At 33.2% G+C, this 19,839-nt stretch overlaps 1 protein-coding gene and 1 long non-coding RNA gene across 2 annotated transcripts; one reads left to right on the top strand and one right to left on the bottom strand.

Moving 5' to 3' along the window:
* Positions 1-450: 450 nt before the first annotated feature.
* Positions 451-11,738, bottom strand: LOC129224226 (uncharacterized). Its single transcript, XR_008580679.1, has 3 exons — positions 11,447-11,738; positions 3,226-3,278; positions 451-512 (listed from the first exon to the last, which is right to left on the bottom strand). It is a non-coding gene; the product is annotated as an uncharacterized LOC129224226 (long non-coding RNA).
* Positions 11,739-13,877: 2,139 nt separating this feature from the next.
* On the top strand, positions 13,878-17,855 carry LOC129224225 (RNA-binding protein 5-A-like). The gene has a single exon (XM_054858647.1). The coding sequence runs from the start codon at positions 14,312-14,314 to the stop codon at positions 16,904-16,906; it is 2,595 nt and encodes an 864-aa protein (XP_054714622.1). The 5' UTR covers positions 13,878-14,311; the 3' UTR covers positions 16,907-17,855.
* The last annotated feature ends 1,984 nt before the right edge of the window (positions 17,856-19,839 follow it).

Here is a 19,839-nt window from a genome sequence, read left to right as displayed (position 1 = left end):
AAATTTAATGTAACATTATATTATTATTAAAAAAATTAATTTGTTTTTGGATATTGAACTGGCATTTAGTTCACAGTCTCATAGCGACCTTCTAACTAATTTGAGCACATGAAGTAAGGTATAGGTCAAATTGTACAAGTTGTACTGAATATGCAGTAGACTTTTCCAGGAATGTTAATTTTTGCTATTATTTTAATAAAATATACTTGTTAAAATGTACAATTCAAACTAAATGACATGGAGAATAAATTACTAGTAAATTTTTTTTGGACGTTTTTTTTCTATGATATACAAATATGGCACAAGCATCAATTAAATAAACTTTTACTCTACGGAGACTTTTCAGTTTTGTGGTAAACCTATTCTCAGCAAACACAAAATAAATTTAAAAAGACAGTTATAATAAATCAATACAGACTGTTTATTAACTATTTACAAACAAATTGTCCAACAGTATTTACAGAATATTATAATGCATCGATTCTTCACACTTTTCTTCATGTCTTTGTGTCCTAAAATAAAAAAAAAAGTATTGTAGAAAAATTATGCATTAAAGAATTCTGCTAACAGTAGTCTTAAAGACAGGCATAAACTATAGTTCTCCAGTTATGAACCCTACTCGCATTAAAGGGGCTACTTGAAAACCACCAATTGCTAATGTTAACTTAAAGAGAAATATATTTTTAGTGTTATATTTGCATTTATTTTCAAATCTTTTTTCAATGGAGAGCTTTTGTTACCACACAATTTCTGTTTTTTACTTCCATTAAAAATGAAGAAGAATCTTTGCTGGTAAGTTTTATTACTTTTGGAGACGTTTTCACTTTTGAAACATGTTTTAAAAGAAAAATTAGCCTTGTATTCTCAAAAATATTTAATGCAAAAATAATCGCTAGTACTGAAATGCAAACTAGACCCGTTAAACATTATGGTCCTGTCGCATTAACATAAGCAATCATTTTTACAAGATCAGGAACTGATTTACAGATCCCAAAACTCTGAGTGCAAAGCATATTAAGCCTTCAAACAGAATCAACAAGTCTCAGCTAATATAAATAGTTTAAAATCCCAGTACCAAAATATAATTTTTCAGATGATAGCAAATATAAACAGAGCGAAGCTTCTTTTAGAAGTACATCATATGAAGCAGCGAGAAGCGAAGGGATGTAAGTGGACATATGCAAGTTTTGAATAAAATGACTTTAAAGATAACGTCCTAAGTGGACTAACATTGATTTTTTTTAAAGTCATGCTGTACAGCATGATATGTCTGAAACCAGTTTTAGACAATCTAAAACTCAACCCTGATCTATGGTGAATTTGAGGAGCAGCTCGGTATTTTACATAAAATTCAACAAAAATACTAACTTTAAATCTCAAAAACACGTATCTAAAATTATTTTTTAGCTATAATAATCATTTTAAACGCTAGCATAAAAATAATTATTTTTTACTTAATAAGACAGTTTTAAGCACTATGTCATGCCTCATGCTTTTGAACGCTCGACTGTGAAATTTAGAGCAAAATAACTTTTTTTTTGCAGAGCTACGGAGTTTTGCAATCTCACTGCCTCATATGGAAGTTCAAAATTTATTTCAGCTAAAGTATGAAAATAATAATAAAAATTAAGTTTAACATTGATGGAATTGTTGGTGAACATGATGAAAATTATGTATGAAAGAACCTAACTAAACACCAAGTACCAAACAAAACACCTAAGAGAATAACTAAAAGTAGGTAGTATCAGCAAACTTATAATAAAGCTGAAAGTCCCTCTGTCTGTCAGAATCTCTGTGACACGCATAGCGCCTAGACCGTTCGGCCGATTTTCATGAAATTTGGCAAAGTTAGTTTGTAGCACGGGGGTGTGCACCTCAAAGCGATTTTTCGAAAATTCGACGTGGTTCTTTTTCTATTCCAATTTTCAGAACAAAATTTTTGTAAGATGAACGAGTAAATAACGAAATTATCATAACGTGAAACCGTAACATGGACACAAGCCAATTGGCGAGATACAAAATTATCATAGCGTGGAACCGTAACATGGGTACAAGTCAACTGGCGAGAAAATTCACCATACAGTTTTTGTAAATATACAGGCGAACCAAAAGATCTTTTAATTTTTCTATTACGGGCAAAGCCGTGCGGGTACCACTAGTACTGAATATTTCACGTTTGTTGAAAATCTTTGATTGAAAGAAGACATACTTTGTTTTAAGTAAAATTTAGAAATGATAGTTTAATAGCATAATCCAGCCTTCACATTCCCCATAAATAGTGAAAAAAAATTAATTTGGTGAGTTTTCCTCAAAGTAAAAATCCTGACTTGTCAACACCTACTTGTAGCATTCCCCACACAAATTGTAGGATTTATTACTTCCAAACAAGGTTAGATTTGTAAACATGATGGAAATACAATACCGGTTTAAACTAAAAAAACTCCAATCATTCAAATTTGCTTGCGAACGAAAGCTTACTGAAAAAACATGCAAATTAAAAACTTGCAATAGCTGTCATAAATCCTGCTGAAATTTTAAATGAGTAATTGGTTGGTCTAAACTTGGTAAGAATTAAAAGTAAAATGAAATGACAAGTTTAAAATCTATTTTTCAATGCATACTCAAAAATTTTTATGTTTTCCCCCTTTTCTTTAAAAATTTAAGCTAGCATATATATTTGACATAGCCGAAATGCATTAATTTAGCTTACATGCTAAGTGGGATGTATATATAAGATTTTCAAAAAGAGCTAACCTCATATACAAGTGCATGATATTCTTTTTAAACGTTATTTTCAGAATTATTTACTATCTAGTCAGTCCAATTAACTTAAAAGTATTTATAATTAATGATTGGTTTTAAAAAAAAAAAACAATCATTTTTACCTCTAAGTGCTTTTTGCCAAACATTAAATACATTTAAGTATTATCTATGCATACTTATTTGACCCCTAAAAGTAAATTGAAAATGAATATTTACCTTGAAAGCAAATAAGAGGGGAAGTAATTGTTCTGCTGCTGAATACTTTATATAAAGCCATTCAATAAAACTTGGGAAATATGATAGGTTGCAGTTACTGCGATATGGTAAACATTTTTGACCAGAGGTGCAAGAGTTTACACTGTAAAAGACTGTTACTAGTCAAAAACCTGACAACCCAGCTTTAAAAAATCCTATTTATGAAGTTTATTAATAAAAATTAAAATGTTGTACTCAAAAACTCACATTATTTCTTGATGTCAGCTGCCATATATCCTTATACATCCTTTGACAAGCAGCTATAAAAAAAACATAAGAATAAACAACAGGACATGCTATATTTGCTAATACATTTAACCAGAGCTAAAAGTAAAGTCAACAAACAAGAATACTATTTTGAAATTGTCGACTAAAATTATTTTATGGAAATATAACTAGTTTTAAAATTGGAGACAAATATTATTAATGGAGCTAATATTTTGAATAATGAAAACAAGTTATTGCTAGAAGCTAAACTAAGTTACAGTTAAGCTATATATGCAATTTAATTTGTGAATTCTGAAATAAAGCCATATGAAACATATGAAATCATCTGGGAATCCACAGGCAAAAAAGAAATTATTCAAGCAGACTTTGTTTCGATAAAGGTAAAAAATCCTACAATAATTATCAAAATAATCAATCTGCACAGGTATATTTCAAGCCTCGTGTTAAACACAAAAGTTATGTTTTTTCTTTTTTTTTTTGTAAAGAGACCTCAAAGAAATGTTTTTAAATTTTAAACCATTTCTTTAAAACAGCTTCTCAAAATAGTTAACAATTCTCAGTGCAAATGTAAATCATGCTGTGCAACAAACATGTGTAGAAAGATGGCATGAAATTTACAGAGCTCATAAAACATTTTCAGCGTCGAAAAGTAGGACATTTTCGAAAAAAAGGAGGAAAAAGTCGAATTAATACTTGATTACAAAAGCAAGGACAAAATCAAAATAATTAAAAAGTGAACACATAAATATGTTATTATATGTGCAATGCATCTTACTTGAAGTTTTGCCACGAGAAAACTACATACATTTATAAAAATCAGAATGCCACGAAGGGAGGTATTTAGTCAAAATCCCATATTCAGCAAGTTTTAGCTGATGATTTGGCAAATCTAGAGATATAATTGCAAGTTTTTAAATACCCAAATATTCCTTTTCATTAGTTGTAGGGGGGAAAGGGACACATGGGAACAATTTTTTACATTTCTTTATTTTTCAAAAAAATATTATCAATTTCGCAGCACCAAAATATCTCCAAGATTAAATAGGTAGCTTTTTCTTTGTGTCATGGACTTTTTAAAAAAACGTCTTTAATTGCTTATATGTGCCCTTTTTGGGGAGAACATATAAACAGGCCTGGGACACATATGAACATGATTAAAAAAGGCAGGACATGCATCATATTTTAAAGAACAATATAACGATTTGCAATAATGAAGTTTGGCTAAAAATTTAAAATATGTTTTCCCAAGTAAAAGAAAACAATGAAATTACATAAAACAGGTGCTCAAATGAAGAAGTTTTGACCAGAGAAACATAAATCTCATTGTTCCAAATATTTGTCCAAGAGATAGAGTACTGGGACTGCTATTATTTGAGATTTTTTCAAGTTTAATGTTATGTAAAACATGCCATGTTCACAAGACTCTCCCCCCCCCCCCCCCCCCAAGTGTGAATAACCATATTTCACCAGTCGATAAAATTTGAAGTTCCTATCAGAAAACTGAGCGGGTCCCTGATAAAAATAATGGCAGTGTTTTACTTCGTGCAAAACTTATACTGAATGAAATATACACCAATATTTTGAAAATTGGGATTGAAGACAGGAGTCTGGTAAAGAAAACACATTCATTTGAAATGCTTATAATCAATATTTCACAAAAGATCATACATTTAATTTACTGCATTGTAATTTGATGTAAAATATTCCTTCAACAAGAAGAACAAATAGTATATTCGTAGTTATTCTGTCTAGAAGTTTTTACAAAAAAAAAAAAAAAAGAAAAAAAGGTTCGATTGATCCAGGGTGCAAGGCAGCCGTGAGCTAAAAAGTCACTTGTCGGTTTTATCGCCGGACCCTGTCCCCCCCAGCGTGTTAAATTTGTCTACTGCGATTCCAAGTCGGGCCCCTTCAAAGGACGGGTCGCTAGTTTCTGACTAAGCTGACATGGCCTCTCGTCGGCACTGCCAGAGTGGTAAAATGGATAAATTTATCAGGTATTCAGGAAAAGACCAAAGAGGAATACAACTCGCAACAAATTAACAAAATTATGAATTTTATTTAATATATAGATTGAAGCAGAACTAACTCTTTAGTGATACACTGAATATTTAGTTGGTATTCCGTACACTGCCTATTGAGCAGACAAACCGAATAATACAAAAGAGTCTTAAAAGTTCTGGGTTCTGCTCTATTTGAGGTGCCTAATGTTTTTAGTTACATTTCTAGTTAGAATGAAATGATTTTCATTAATATCTGAAAATTGAAATATTTTGCTACGTTGTAATCAGAGGAGGCATGAGCCCCAACTACATCTGATTTTCGAGACTCTACGGTACCTTAAATAAGTTTAACAAGAGTAAAAGTTAAAGTAGAATTTTAACAAATTTAAATACGTATTTGAATTTGTCGTATAGCATTAATCAAGACAAAAAATTACATCTGATTCAAGAACTGTTTCAATATAAAACATAAAATAAAAGTTAAAATAAAAAGTAGAGAAATGTGGGGCAAAGCAAAATGGTTAAGATGACTGAGCTTTTTCAAAATGAACAAAGAGGAAATTTGTTTTGAAAATTACAATATGTAAAGAAATAACATTACACATAAAATAAAACTTGCGTCAAAACATTATTTTTTATTATTGACAGTAAAATTTAGACTTCGAGAAAAAGTAGAAGTTTTTCCCGCTTTTTTTTTTCATGGGACAAAGTGAAAAATGAAATATTTTCTATTTGATTGTGAGAAATTTTTTCGAACAAAATAATGATCAAATAAATAATAATTCACTAAATGAAAAGATAATGAAACTATAAACCAATAAATAAATTAATTTATTAATTGATACAAAGAAAATAAATGGATGAATAAAATAGAGAGTGAATGCATAAGAAAATAAGTGAGAGTAAATTATTAAATTAAGGAAATATTAGTTAATTAATGAATACGTAACTGATTTGGTTAATGATTGAATAAGTAAACGAAATAAATTATTTCACTTTGCCCCGCATGCACTTGACTAATTGTGAAAAATATTAAAAATACAAATGAGCTGAATATTAATTAAATAAATACTGCACAGAATATTCGGAGTTCCCATATAATATTTAAATTGTTAATTGCAAGAACTTTATGATTTAATAACACCAAAAATAATTTTCGACTTACAACAAAACATTACAATTTGAGTATCAATTTTGGAAAACTGCTTGTATTATCATATGCTTTGATTTTCAGAGGTATTTTTTTCTTGACTGGAATAGACTATGTAGTATATCACCATAGTACAAAAAAATTCAAACTGTTGCTTGGTAATATTATCACATTCCACTTAATTTTAATGTAAGAGAACATTCTCAGATGGTCATATGTTAAGTGTTATCAGTTATGCAAAATTGCCGATAAACAAAGTTTCCCATTATCTATACTTATAATTTGCTTCTGTTTTAGGAATGATTTTCATTTTATTTGCATGAAGTAATTAACTATTAATTTAAAGAAAGGATTCAATGCCAACACAACGTAAAAAAAAATGAGATGGAGTTTGAAACTTTATTTTGGCGTTTTAAAGCGCTTATCACACGATCCAACATGAGACAAGTCCAAGCAACGCTGAAGTTCGAGCTATCCTCTATACCAGCCAACACTGGCAGAGCTCAGACTTGTTTCTAAACCATGACGTCATCGTTACTATTGTGGGTTGCCGTAAAAGTTCGGATCGTCTGCTCTCAAAACAAATACTTGGTTTGCTAAAATAAGTTTTTATCTCTTCATGCGGGCTTTTTTTTTACTTGTTTCATCGCCGATAGTTTTAGCAAATTGTTTGAAAAAAAGGACTTTATTTTGATACATTTTTTTTGTTCTGTATGCTATTTTTTTACTTCCTTCCTTTTTTCAATAAAAATCTTGTCGTTGTTCACTTTCAAGTAAAAAAAGGTGCTAAATTTTAACTGCATAAAAATTGTCTTTTTTGTCTTCATTTGTTTGGTTATTAATTTTTCCCTATGCAGACTCAAAATAATGCCTTATGAAAAATGGCTTTTATAATTTAGTTCCATGATTTTTTTTTCATCTCGTTTGTGCGCAGAAATTCATTGAATTTAAAATTTTCCTAAAAAAGTGCTATTAATGTAGGTTTAATTAACTAATGACTAACAGCTGAAGTAAATTAATTTTATATCAATTTTATAATAACCAAAAGGCTTTTTTTCCCCACAGAATACATTTAGAAATCTGCTGCCCCCCTCCCCCCCACACACACATAACTTTTGAGTGAATAGTCAGATTTGAACAAACTTTCTGTTTGAAAAATTTCAGCGAGCACACCTCATTTCCAGATTTTACTTTTTGATTTGAAATATATTTTGTTCCATTTTTTACGCATCAAAGGAATGTAACATTAGCCTCTAAGGGAAAATTTAAGGCAAAGATAAATCCCTAACTTAAAGGTGAATTTGCTTCAAACAAACAGTTGGAAAAAGCTCTTGGTGATGAACATGTATATAGAAAAGGTATTTGTCAATTTAACTATTTTAAAAGTATTTTTTGAACAACTGAAAATTTTTTAACATTCAGAATGACAGAAAACATTATTTTTTATCACCTAAAAAAAATTTAGGGGGGGGGGGATTTGTGCAGATTTTGAATTCATTCGCAATTTTTGGTATCAAGGAATAGATAAAAAAGCTATCACTAAAATTGAAATGCCATATCTCGTAGACCTGAATATTGACACAAGAGATAAACATGACTGAACCAAAATGAAAGGAATATGAAATGCAAATGGTTTTACTAATGCTGCGGAATTGAAGGGAAATGCCTAGCTACCAATTCAGACTCCTGTACCATACAATTAGTCGTAATCCGACTCTCCAGCTGTGGCAGAAATTCATTACTTCCATCTTTTTTTTTGTTTTACTTCATAAGTTAATTTATTATATTTTCCCTATTCAGATTAAAAATGTACATTATGAAAAATTGTTTGAATAATTTAGTTCTATGATTTTCTTTCTCTATGCATGTACAAAGAAATGCTAGAGAAAATTTTAGGGCCTCCAACTCCGACTCCTGCACCCCCAAAATTAGTCGTACTCCCACTCAGCAGCTTCGGCAGAAATTCCTTATTTTCATCCCTTTTGTCTTACTTTATTGAGTACCGGTACTGGCACGGCTTTGCCAGTAGTAGATAAATAAAAGGTGGTTTGGTTTGCCTGTATATTTACAAATAATGGATGATGAATTTCTCGCCAATTTGCTGTGTTCATTTGCTCTCAAATGTTACGGTTCCATGTTATGATAAATTGGAAATTTATTTGTCCAGGTTATGATAATTTCCTTGGTAAAATATTCTTAACATTGGAATAGTAAAAGAACAAAATGGAATTTTCGAAAAATTTCTTCGAGGTGCTCACCCCTATGCTACAAACTAATTCTGCTCCAAATTTCATAAAAATCAGCCGAGCGGTCTAGGCGCTATGCGCGTAACAGACATACAGAGATCCAGAGACAGACACAGACTTTCATCTTTATTATTAGTAAACGATTATTTTTTCCCTATTCAGGTCAAAAATTTTATAAAATGAAAAAGTTTAAAGTACTAATTCAATGATTTTCTTTCTCCATGCTTGTACACAGAATTTTTTGAAAACATTTTAGGTCCTCTGACTCCTGTATCCCAAAACTATTTGTACTCCGACACAAGTACGTAGTGTTTTCAACTCTAATACTACCCTAATATTAATATCTGTACCTCAGGTCAGAACAACGTAAGTCATATAATGGTAACTTTAGAGGCGAGAGGAAAAACTTTTGTCTGCCGCATGCAAAAGATTGAACATGCGCTCAACACAGACACAAATGCCTACATACACACGAACTCCTACACACACAGCACTGCATATACAACACGCACACACATGCATACATACAAATATACACGCACCCACATACATGCGCCTACACAAACACACACGCGCATTCATACACACACACGCTCGTGATTGCGAAAAACATAATTTGAATTCAAGATGCCAAAAATTCAAATTAATATAATTTTTTTTAGAATTGCATTCACATGGCTCGATGCGGAATGAATAGGATTCTACGTACAATATAATAATGAACGAGTTAAAAATCACAATTTTTGGACTTACATCAGTCTGGCTCTGAGGTACAGGTATTATGGAAGAGGTATGGAAAGTGTTCACATATGCAGGAAGATGTTATATTCACAAGTACCCCATCTTATCTACCTTACAGCTGACTTTCAAAAGAAGTTGATTCAATTTAAAAAGTTATGTCATAAATTCACTTGCATGTTCATATAATGGTTTGCAACAGCTAAGTTTAGCTCCATAATTAGTTTAAAATATGTTTTTACAAGGAAAGGACATATTGGTAAAATTATATACAACACCCGCTAAAACAAAGATTATGTCACCAAGAGATAGGACTGGTACTGTCATATTTTGAGAATTTTAGATATTTTTTGCTTGAGGTTATCTTAGTAAAACATGCCATGTACACATGTGACCCATGTTCAAATGTGCCCCTTTTTCCCCTACATAGTCATAAAAAATGCAAATTAACATCTAAAATACATCATTAAGAGTTGTGCTAAAAATGTTTATTTTTTAAAAAAGAAATTAATAAACTCATAATTAAAAAATCAACTTTAAGAAATCTTACTGTGTTCAAAAAATTCAGGTAGAGTCTTAAAAAATGCAAATTATTATCTTAACTACTAAAGGCAAAACTTGATGAAGGAAACATGAAAAGTTATTACATCATCCCATTTAATTGAAAATTTTCCATCAAACCCCACTTCATACCGGATAATCCCCACATATATACCGGATAACCCCCATATCAATATCAGATTAACTACTGGATATCCTGCAAAAATCTGTCAGATATCCCGTACGGTGTGGGCTGGCTGGATCAGATACCGGATTGTTAAAAAAAAATAGCCGGAAACCGAATACTTCCCAAATAATTGGTGAAACATTGTTAACATATTCGCAAAGTAATGACATGAACAGCAAGTACACCAAATTGAATAACAATGTTTATTTTGAATATAAAAACTATAGCAAATGTTCCAATCATGCTTTACTCAAGTAAAGAACTATTCGTTAAAAAAATAGCATAAACTATAATAAAAGAACAGAAAAAAATACTATGAAATCGTAATAAAAATTGGTAGAGGGAATACGTTTCTAGGTTTTTCAAAGTAATGATGCTTGGGTTCAAATCTTCATTTCTTCTTGGCTAAATGCAATGAATTCTCTTCAAATGGGAAAAACTTGGGTTTTTTTTCTTGACATAGCCATCACCAACTGAACTATTACAATTGTAAATGCCTCAGTGACTTGTGGTTTTCTTCAATTACTTTGGCACCGGAACTCAAAGGATGAAAAGATTAACCAGCAAGTTAACCAATATGACAGATAATTTAATTTATTTAACCTGTCAATATCGACAAACCAGCTAGCGTTTAATGGTAAGATTTCACTAAAAGGTCTTTCTCATATCCTTCTTCATTCATTTGCACAGATGAATGGCTGAAAGGAATCCTTGTAACTGAGAAGCAAAAATTATGTACAGCTCTCTTACAAAATGATTCAGAAACTCACTTTTAAATCATGATAAAGCAATAACATAGATTAATTTTAATTTTTTTTAACACTAAAAGCAAGACAAAATGATAATTATTTGCAAGCAGGATTAATACTGATTTATTAGCACTGCAAAATGAAAAGTTGTTTTTGAATCTTATGAAATTAATAATTTCTCACTATTCTAGAACACCTCAAAAACTATTTTACAAACATTTAATATAAAAATTATGTATCAAGCATCAGCCTACTTTTTATATGATACTGTTTTATGTAAACAGTTTTACATTTCGCACATACGCACTATGAGAAATAATACGGCAAATAATCAAATTAAGATTGTTATTTTTTCCAGTAATTTGACAAGGATTCAGTAAAATGTAAACAATCATTTGGCGTCGATATGTACCGGTACTGTCGCCAATGTACCTTTAACCAAAACTACGAATTAATGTAAGAATTAGCCAAATTTACAGGCGAAATTTCAGCACGAACAACAATAAAACTAAAGGTATCACAGCATTTAAGATTTCTTTTTCACGCACTATATCAAACAAATAAATAAACATCGAAAAGGATATCTTTACCGTATGCAAGGAGTATGCATGCTTTCGGCAATCGCTGATTAATCAATTCCTTGAAAATACTCCCTCCTTAACCAAATTCTATAAATCTTCATGCAATACAAGGGACTTTTAACATCCCATAGACATTTTTTCTCGCTAATAAAGTCCATTATTTAATAAATTTCTTAATCTTCTACTTGGAATTCAAGCAGGCAGCCATGTTGGATTTGCCCGTGCACTCAGATGCTTTCCTATTGGTCGAAAGACCAACTCTACCCAACTTTATTGCTCGGAAGCTATAATCTTGGACTAAAGGCGGACAATAGAAATGATGACGTCGCTCTTGGCCGAAGCACCTGAGGTATATTGGACTAGTCCGGTATTGGAGTGAATCGGGTGAAAAGTTGCATCGTGTGATAAGCGTTTAAGACATCGACAGTCGATCGAATTAAAACATACGGTTTGATAGAATCTGTCAAATAAAAATTGTTACCAACTGTATTCAAGCCATTCTGTATGCATATATTCAAAATTATTCATAAACATCAAGTTTAAAAAGCTGAACATTGAGCTTGAAACATGTGCTACGCTACAAAGAAATGCTTTGACGCGAATCGTAATAGTAAAAAAATATAAACACCAGTGCATTCTTCTGAATTACAATTTAAAGAAAATTGCATTTGAATAAAGATTAAACTGATAAATACCTTTTCTCTGCCGTTCCAACGTGCAGCTTACTTCGTCAACAATCAATCATGGCTCCCTGTCCCTGCTTCCTTTGCTTTTCCGTGTTTGGCGCCGAACCGTAGACTGTGTTCTACCGCGCATGCGCTGGGTGTCCGGATTGAAACAAGTGTCCATCAAACAAGCGTTTGTAAGAGTAGTTTACGGTGGTGTCGCCTAACTTGCTGAAAGTCTGCCGCTAACCAGTCACGTCAAGTTTGACACAACAAGATAATATCAAGAAAAAATCAAACTTGCCGCAAGTGAGCATGCTATCTGGGTTGTGTATTTGAATGTGTGTATGTGTGTGGGGGGGGGGGGGGTATGTGTATGTGTGTGTAGGCATATGTGTTTGTGTCAGTGTGCAGGCATGAATGTGTGGGTGGTTGTGTGTGTATGTGTGTGTGCGTGCGTGCGTGTGTAGCTGCGTGTATGCGCGTGTGTAGGACATGGATGCAACCTGGAGATGGCTTTCGCTAGAGGAGCAGCATCGTGAGGAGCCGGTCGACGGTGACAGGGTGCGGAGGGTGGCGGTGGGAAAATAAAAAGGTAGGACATCAAAACAGTCAAATGAGAACAATAAGCAATCGTGATTGCTCAAAAAAAATAACTTTTGCCTCCTCCACTTTTTCCCCTCATTGCCTTGAGGGTTTTTTGAAGGAGCGTCACATTCGAATCAAATGGTTTCTGTTCCCAAACTTCTCTGCCGGCTCATGATTTCCTAATTTTTCTTTCGGTAAAAAGTTTGAATGATAAATTTTATAGGGAAAAACAACAAAAAGTAAGGGTGTCCACCTGGAGGGGGGGTGTTTTGAGGAGATTTTTAACTTTTTGTGGGGAGGTCTTTGGAATGTTTAAGGGTAACACCCCTGCAAAAATGCCTAATTTCATAATGTTTCTGAAATCCAGGGGTCAATTGACCCTCCGTCCCCCTGATCACCTGAAGGAAGTCCCTGCTTTTCATTTCTCCTCATTCCTATGTTTCGTTTTTTTGACAATCAACGTTTATTCGTTCAACAAATCCGTTAGAGTTTATGAGGAAATTTTAATGATGTATAAATCCTTGTCCATCAGGAGGATTTGCTTTGAAAAACCTTTGTGAAAGATTCTTTTGCGTCGTAAGAGACTAACAAAAAAAATTAGTTTTTGTTTTGGTTATTTTAAAAGTTTTTTCCCCAGTATTAGCAAGTATTGAAGGAATGCACCCCCCCCTCTTCCCTTTTATATTAACAGTAATAAATTAGTTTTACCGATAAAACTTCCAAAGCTTGTTCCATTACTCCCGTAGACATCAACCCCCGAATCGCCCTCAGAATTTAAAAAAAAAGAGTCCCTATAAAAAAAAAAGTAATTAGAAGATTGCGTAATACCGAATACATTGTGATCCTGGCGCAGATGGGGTTTATCCCTCGTTTTGCCGTCATTTTACCCCCCCCCCCCTTTTAATATATCAAAAGGTATGAGCGAAAGTCACGGGGGGATTTCGTGTCGGGAAGCTGGGGAGACACTGCAACTACACAACTTTTTAATGTAAATCAATGTTAATTAAATTAATTAAAACAAAATAAAGTCACCTGTATAGAGTAGAGTTCATTTGGGGACTTTTTCTGTACCCGAATACTATTTTTGTGGAAGTAGAAAAATCTTTTAAGAGCTTTAGGACTCATTTTAAGCTCCATGGTGCAAACAAAAGAGCTCCATAGTACTTGAGCAACATTAACTGTAACTGTAAAGTGTCTCTGATTTCTAAGTTTGTATTCGTAAAATTTACATTGTTTTGCTAGTTGTTAATTAACCTATTCATGTGAATAATTCTCAAATTTTGTGTTTTGTTCATGAAAAAAGTAACATAGTATACTTTAAAAGGACTGCTCGCTGAGAAATAAAAATTTGGTTTATGTTTTTACAACTCGTTTTCGTAAAGCTCTGTGGTCTCATTCAAAATAACATTGAATATTGTACTTTTATGTAAGAAGAAATGTTGAACTTTTGCTGTTTATAAGATGGAGTACGAAATGAGCATGAATGCGATTCATTTACTAGCATTGATGTGCCATTATAAAACTCATTTTCATAATAAATGCATTTGACATGAAGATCGTCGAATATTGACGTGCTTTATAGCAATTTTCAGTACAAAAACAAACTTCAAGCAGTTTAAGAATGGATGCTCAATTTGTTGAGGAAATGGACGATTGCTCTATTCCACCTCCCCCAGGTGTGGATTATGATGATCATCGCCGCTATGACTCGCGTCACGATAGTTCGCGATCCAGATCGTCAAGAGAGAGCGATCGTGATCGCGATCGATCACGGCATGATCGCTCTAAGCACGACAGGGATGAAGACCGTCGAAACTCACATGAAAGCTACAGGGATTTAAAAGATTCACCCAGTGATTCGTCTCACATTCGAAGCAAGGAATACGACTCTCGAAATAAAGACCATGACTATCGCTCCAAGGATTATGACTACCGCAGCAAAGACTATGATTCTCACAGCAAAGATTACGATTCACGTCGACGAGGATATAGAGATCGAAGTAGAGATCATGACAGAGATCGTGTGAAAGATCGATCTCGTGATCGCGATTGGGACAGAGAAAAAAGCCGAGAACTTGATTTCCGTGATGATATCCCTCACAGCACGATTTTAATTAAAGGGATGGACCCACATGTAACTGAAGATGATATTCGAAATGAAATTACGCGTTATTCCTTGTATCCGAAGGATATCGTTGTTATGAGGAGGAAAAGTACCGGCGAATCCCGGGGATTTGCATACGTGGAATTTCGTATGCTTTCTGATGCAGTCAGATGGAAAGAACTGACTCAAGGTGTGTTATATTTTGGTAGCTTAAAAGCTACACTTCATTATTTTGTCCCTAAAGATTTACCCTGTCCGGAAAGGTCGTTGGTTATCAAAGTCGATTGGACTTGTATAAAATGTGGGGTGAATAATTTTCGCAAAAGAGATTTGTGCTTCAAGTGCAATGCACCTAGAGAAGAAGCAGAGCTTGCTGGTGCTGCAGGCGAAGGTTGCGATGAAGTAAGTCATTCTGCAACCAGTACTTTATTGTTTCGTAATTTGGACATCCTCACAACTGAAGAAAGAGTGTTATCTATGCTGGGACAAATAACAGTTTTACCCATCAAGAATTTAAAAGTTGCTAAAGATTCTCTGACTAATACATCAAGAGGCTTTGCGTACGTCGAGTTACATTCGGTTTCCGAAGCCATGCAATTGTATGATTTGCTCGTGTCTATGTCTGGAAATTTTTATGTCGATGGTCGTCGTGTCACCGTGACGTATTCTCGTAGATCATTGAGTTCTATGAATAGTGCCGCAAGTGCAAATGCTGCCAGTGCCGCTTTGGCTGCAGCACAATGGACAAATCAGGATGCTCCATCTAACAGTTCTGGTAAAATGTTTTCCAATTCGGTCATCAGAGAGAGGCAAATGGAATCTGTACCTGATTTCAATGCCAGTTTTTCTAATAATAACTATCAAAAGTATGCAGAGCCAGATGTAACTGCATATCAATATGATGAAACCTCAGGTTATTATTATGATTCCACCACTGGGTTTTACTATGATCCAAATTCCCGGTATTATTACAATTCAGCGACAAGACAATATCTGTATTGGGATGCAGAGAAGCAAACATACATGTTCGTACCGGCATCGGATTCAACGACTTCCGAAGAATCTCAGGCTACTGCTGAGGTTGGAAAAGCCGCAGAAGTTGTCATATCCAGTCCTCCCGTCATCGCCCATGCTCCAGTATTAACCGTTAAAAAAAATCCTGAAAAGGAGAAGGCCAAAGAAAAAGTGAATGCCCAAGATAAGGTGAAAATAGCAAAGAGAGTTGCAAAAGATATGGAAAAATGGGCTAAAACACTGAATCAAAAGAAAGAAAATGCCAAGGCATCAATTCAAAGCCAAGTGCTTCAAAAACAGGTGCAGCAACCTGTTTTTGAAGCACCAGCAACATCTTATGCCGAAAGTAACGCAACAATGCTGGAAAAAAAGAAATTTGATATGACATCAACTGAAGTGGTCAAGGCTCTACAGGAGGAGAATGCTTTTAATTTTTCAGGGCAAGCCAAAGAAAAGTCCGGCCTGGTGGCTGCTTATGGAGGAGAGAGTGATTCGGAAGTGGAAAGTGAATCGCAGGATGATGGGACAAGAGCGCTCGATCTGATAAAAGCGGAGGAATCAAAACTGATCGATTGGACCAAGCTTGCCTGTCTCTTGTGCAAAAGGCAATTTCCTTCAAAAGAAGTTCTCACGAAGCACACACAGTTCTCAGATCTCCACAAGCAAAATGTGGATATGTTAAGACTAACAAAATTGACTCCAAAACAGTTGCAAGACTTGGAACAAAAAGAGTTTGGGTATAGAGACCGTGCAAAAGAGAGGCGCCAGAAGTTTGGGCAGCCCGATATGCCTCCTCCCAGTCGCTTAAAAACAAAATATTTGAAAGATAGGAAAGAATCCTATGTTCCGCCCTCGGAACCAGTGGAAGCCATTGGCAGTGACAATATTGGTAACAAAATGTTGAAAGCCATGGGATGGACAGAAGGACAAGGTTTAGGGAAATCGGGACAAGGCATGTCGGGTATCATCGAAGTTCAAAGAAGGGTTAAGTCTGCAGGCTTGGGAATGAAAGGTGCATCTTATGGTGCAACTGCCAGTGAATCATATAAAGATGCAGTTAGAAAAGCCATGCAGGCCAGATATAATGAAATAGCTTGATGTATCATTTTGTTTAGCTATGCAGTATGGGACACCAAATTCGGAGTGATAAAATCCGGAAGACCCGAAAACCGGAACGTTTTTCCTTAAAATTTCAGAAGATAATTTCTTTTAACTTTTTTTTTTCAGTTTTAAAAGTTCAAAATTATAAACGCTTCGCAATTAGTTGTTGAAAACACAGTAATTTCAGTTCCGCCTTTCAATTAAATGTTTATTTTGCTGTCAGATGTTATGTGTAAATAAGCATTTTGCTGCAATTGGGCAGCAATCTTTTAACATCCACTTTTGTTAACAATACTTATTTTCTTCTCATAAGTATGCAATACAAAGCCTGTTGAACAAAAGTACAAAGGTATTTTTAGTAATAAATGATTTTTTTATCGTAACGATCGGCACATTGTATAACAATTGAAATCGACACTCGCCAGCTATAAGCTGCTGCAAATTGTCTCTGACTTTTGTTTTAGCATAATAAAATATAGTTTCATTCAGAATGATCAAAAAATAAAAGAAATTTAACATGAACACTAGTGAAGCCATGGATAACATGACAAATACCGCACTAAAGGAGTTTTCACTATTTTTTGAATTCCAAATCCCGAAAGGTCCTGTTCCTGAGCATTCCGGATTTAGGGTTCCATACTGTATAATCTATGTATCATAAATGTGCACCTTCACTTCAGAAACATATTTTTTTGTATTTTATAACTACAGTTAGTTTGTGGCAGTAGAATGAATTTATATGTAATCCTTCAAAACATTAAAAAATGTTTTGTGCTATGGATAGTATATCTTTTATTTCAGAATATAAACTTGGGCTTTATAGAAAAACAAAATCTGTATGATTGACGCATTTTAATTTATATGTTGATGAACTTACTCTAATTTTGTTTATGTATCACTTAATTGGCAACAAATGCTTTGAATAATAAACAACTCTTCAATGAAATTATTCACTTTATTTGTTCTGAAAGTCAGTTTAATTTTTTGAATTACTAAGTAAACCACTGCATTTTTTTCCCTGCCTTATCTAAGCACAAAAATACGTAATTGATATTAAGGTTTTTCAGCATGGATGATAAAGTAGTTATATGATAAGCATTTTACTTTCTGATTATTATTATTATCATTATTATTCAGATATTACACTTTATTAAAAGGCCAAAAAAGAAAATGTATTGTTATTTCCATTATATCTGTCATTCCATGATCACTTAGAGCAGTAAACTTAAACATGTGGGTTGCTTGAGGCCTGCCTAACAACTTTTTTTTTTTTTTTGGCTAGCATTTCAATGACCATTTATGTAACAAATTGGGTCTCAACGTAACAGTGATTTACAGGAGAATTAAAAAACCTTTAGACATTGTGTGACAAAACATCCGATTTTGGCAGCACTTTCATTTGTGAGGAGTTATTTTCCAAAATGAAGAATGCAATGTCAGAACTGAGTATTCATGTTTCGAACACTTATCGCGAGAATTCTCTTCCAATTGCTTTAATCACATATAAAAGTCCATGTTAACAGATTAGTAAAAGAGAAAGTGTACAATTTCTCATTGAAATAAAAAAATAATTCTTTTGAAAATTTTAATTTAGCCACCAAGGCTAGGTAAACTCCGCTTGCCTTTTAATAATCCGTAAAGGAGTTTTGACTAGCTCTTACACAATGTCTGTTTGTGCGTGTGGGTTAACTTGTAGGCAAAAAAAATCATTTCCGCTGTTTTTGAATCCATTTTGACCAACTTTGTTGTGACATCTGTATTTAAGCGTGTGCATGTGAATCAGGGTTTGAAAAGCTCAACAGGGTTTTCAACTAGGTATCAAACTAATGTTTTGCTACTTTTACTTTTCATAGCGCTATATTTAATTCCAAATCATGCAACTATTTTACTCAAATATATTGTAAAAAATGTCAAAATTAAAATTAAAGAAAAAAATAAGAATTTGAAAAGTTTAATATTTGTATAAAATATTATCAAAATAATCTTTTTCTAAAGCATGACCATTTAAGAAGGAAACATTTACCTCTATATTCAAAAATAAATTGTGTAAGATTTTGAAAAAAGTGCTCTTTGAAACCCCCAAAAAATACATCATGTATTAATATATTTTTTTCAGCTTCTTCTCATAACCTTATAACTAAGTTTTAAAATGAGGGGGGGGGGGGCAGTATAAACCATAAACATAAATAATACCAACTATTTTAAAATTCAATGACTTTGGGAATAAATTTGAACAATATTACAGCTAGTAATTATTAAGTCATGTAATAAATCTTGCATACAGGAATATGTTATAAATATGCAAGTATCGTTACAGTTTAAGAAATATGGTGCAATTGTCACACAAGTTGGATATTTTTTTCTTAATTTCATGCAGTTATTGTAATCTGCCTTTTTCTCTTGGCTCCTTGCATTAAGCTGCTGTTAAAAATATTTCTTGTCACATTTTAAAAAGCAGTTTCCCGAACAATATAAAAAAAATACTTAGAAATTTATTAAAATAATTATTGCTTATTTTGGTCAATTTTTTTTTAAAAATCACATTTGCAGTTTTGATTTTGATAAATTGTCCAGAAAAAAAAAGAGGCAATTTCTAGACTTGGTATTGATCAATATAGTTATATTTGACAATATAGTATATATTCTGATGTCTCTTCCAATTGCTTCATCACATATAAAAGTCCATGGAAACAGATTAGTGTCCACTTTCTCATCGAACTAAAAAAATCAATCTTTTGAAATTTTTAATTTAGTCACCAAGGCTACGTACAGCGCTGCCTTTTAATAATCCCTAAAGGAGTTTTGACTAGCTCTTACACAATGTTTGTTTGTGTGTATGGGTTAACTTGTAGGATTAAAAATTTTGAAATGAACCTGATAAAATGAACAATGAGCAAGTCTTACATTCAGGGCCGGATTTGGAAGTGTGG

Source organism: Uloborus diversus, chromosome 6 (genome assembly GCF_026930045.1).
Source record: "Uloborus diversus isolate 005 chromosome 6, Udiv.v.3.1, whole genome shotgun sequence".
Taxonomy (NCBI): domain Eukaryota; kingdom Metazoa; phylum Arthropoda; class Arachnida; order Araneae; family Uloboridae; genus Uloborus; species Uloborus diversus.
The sequence above is the reverse complement of the archived record's forward strand: the minus strand, read 5'-3'. Positions and strand labels throughout refer to the sequence as shown.

Bases quoted from the DNA above. Each gene is read 5' to 3' on its own strand.
- LOC129224225 (XM_054858647.1), top strand. From the start codon at position 14,312: ATGGATGCTCAATTTGTTGAGGAAATGGACGATTGCTCTATTCCACCT.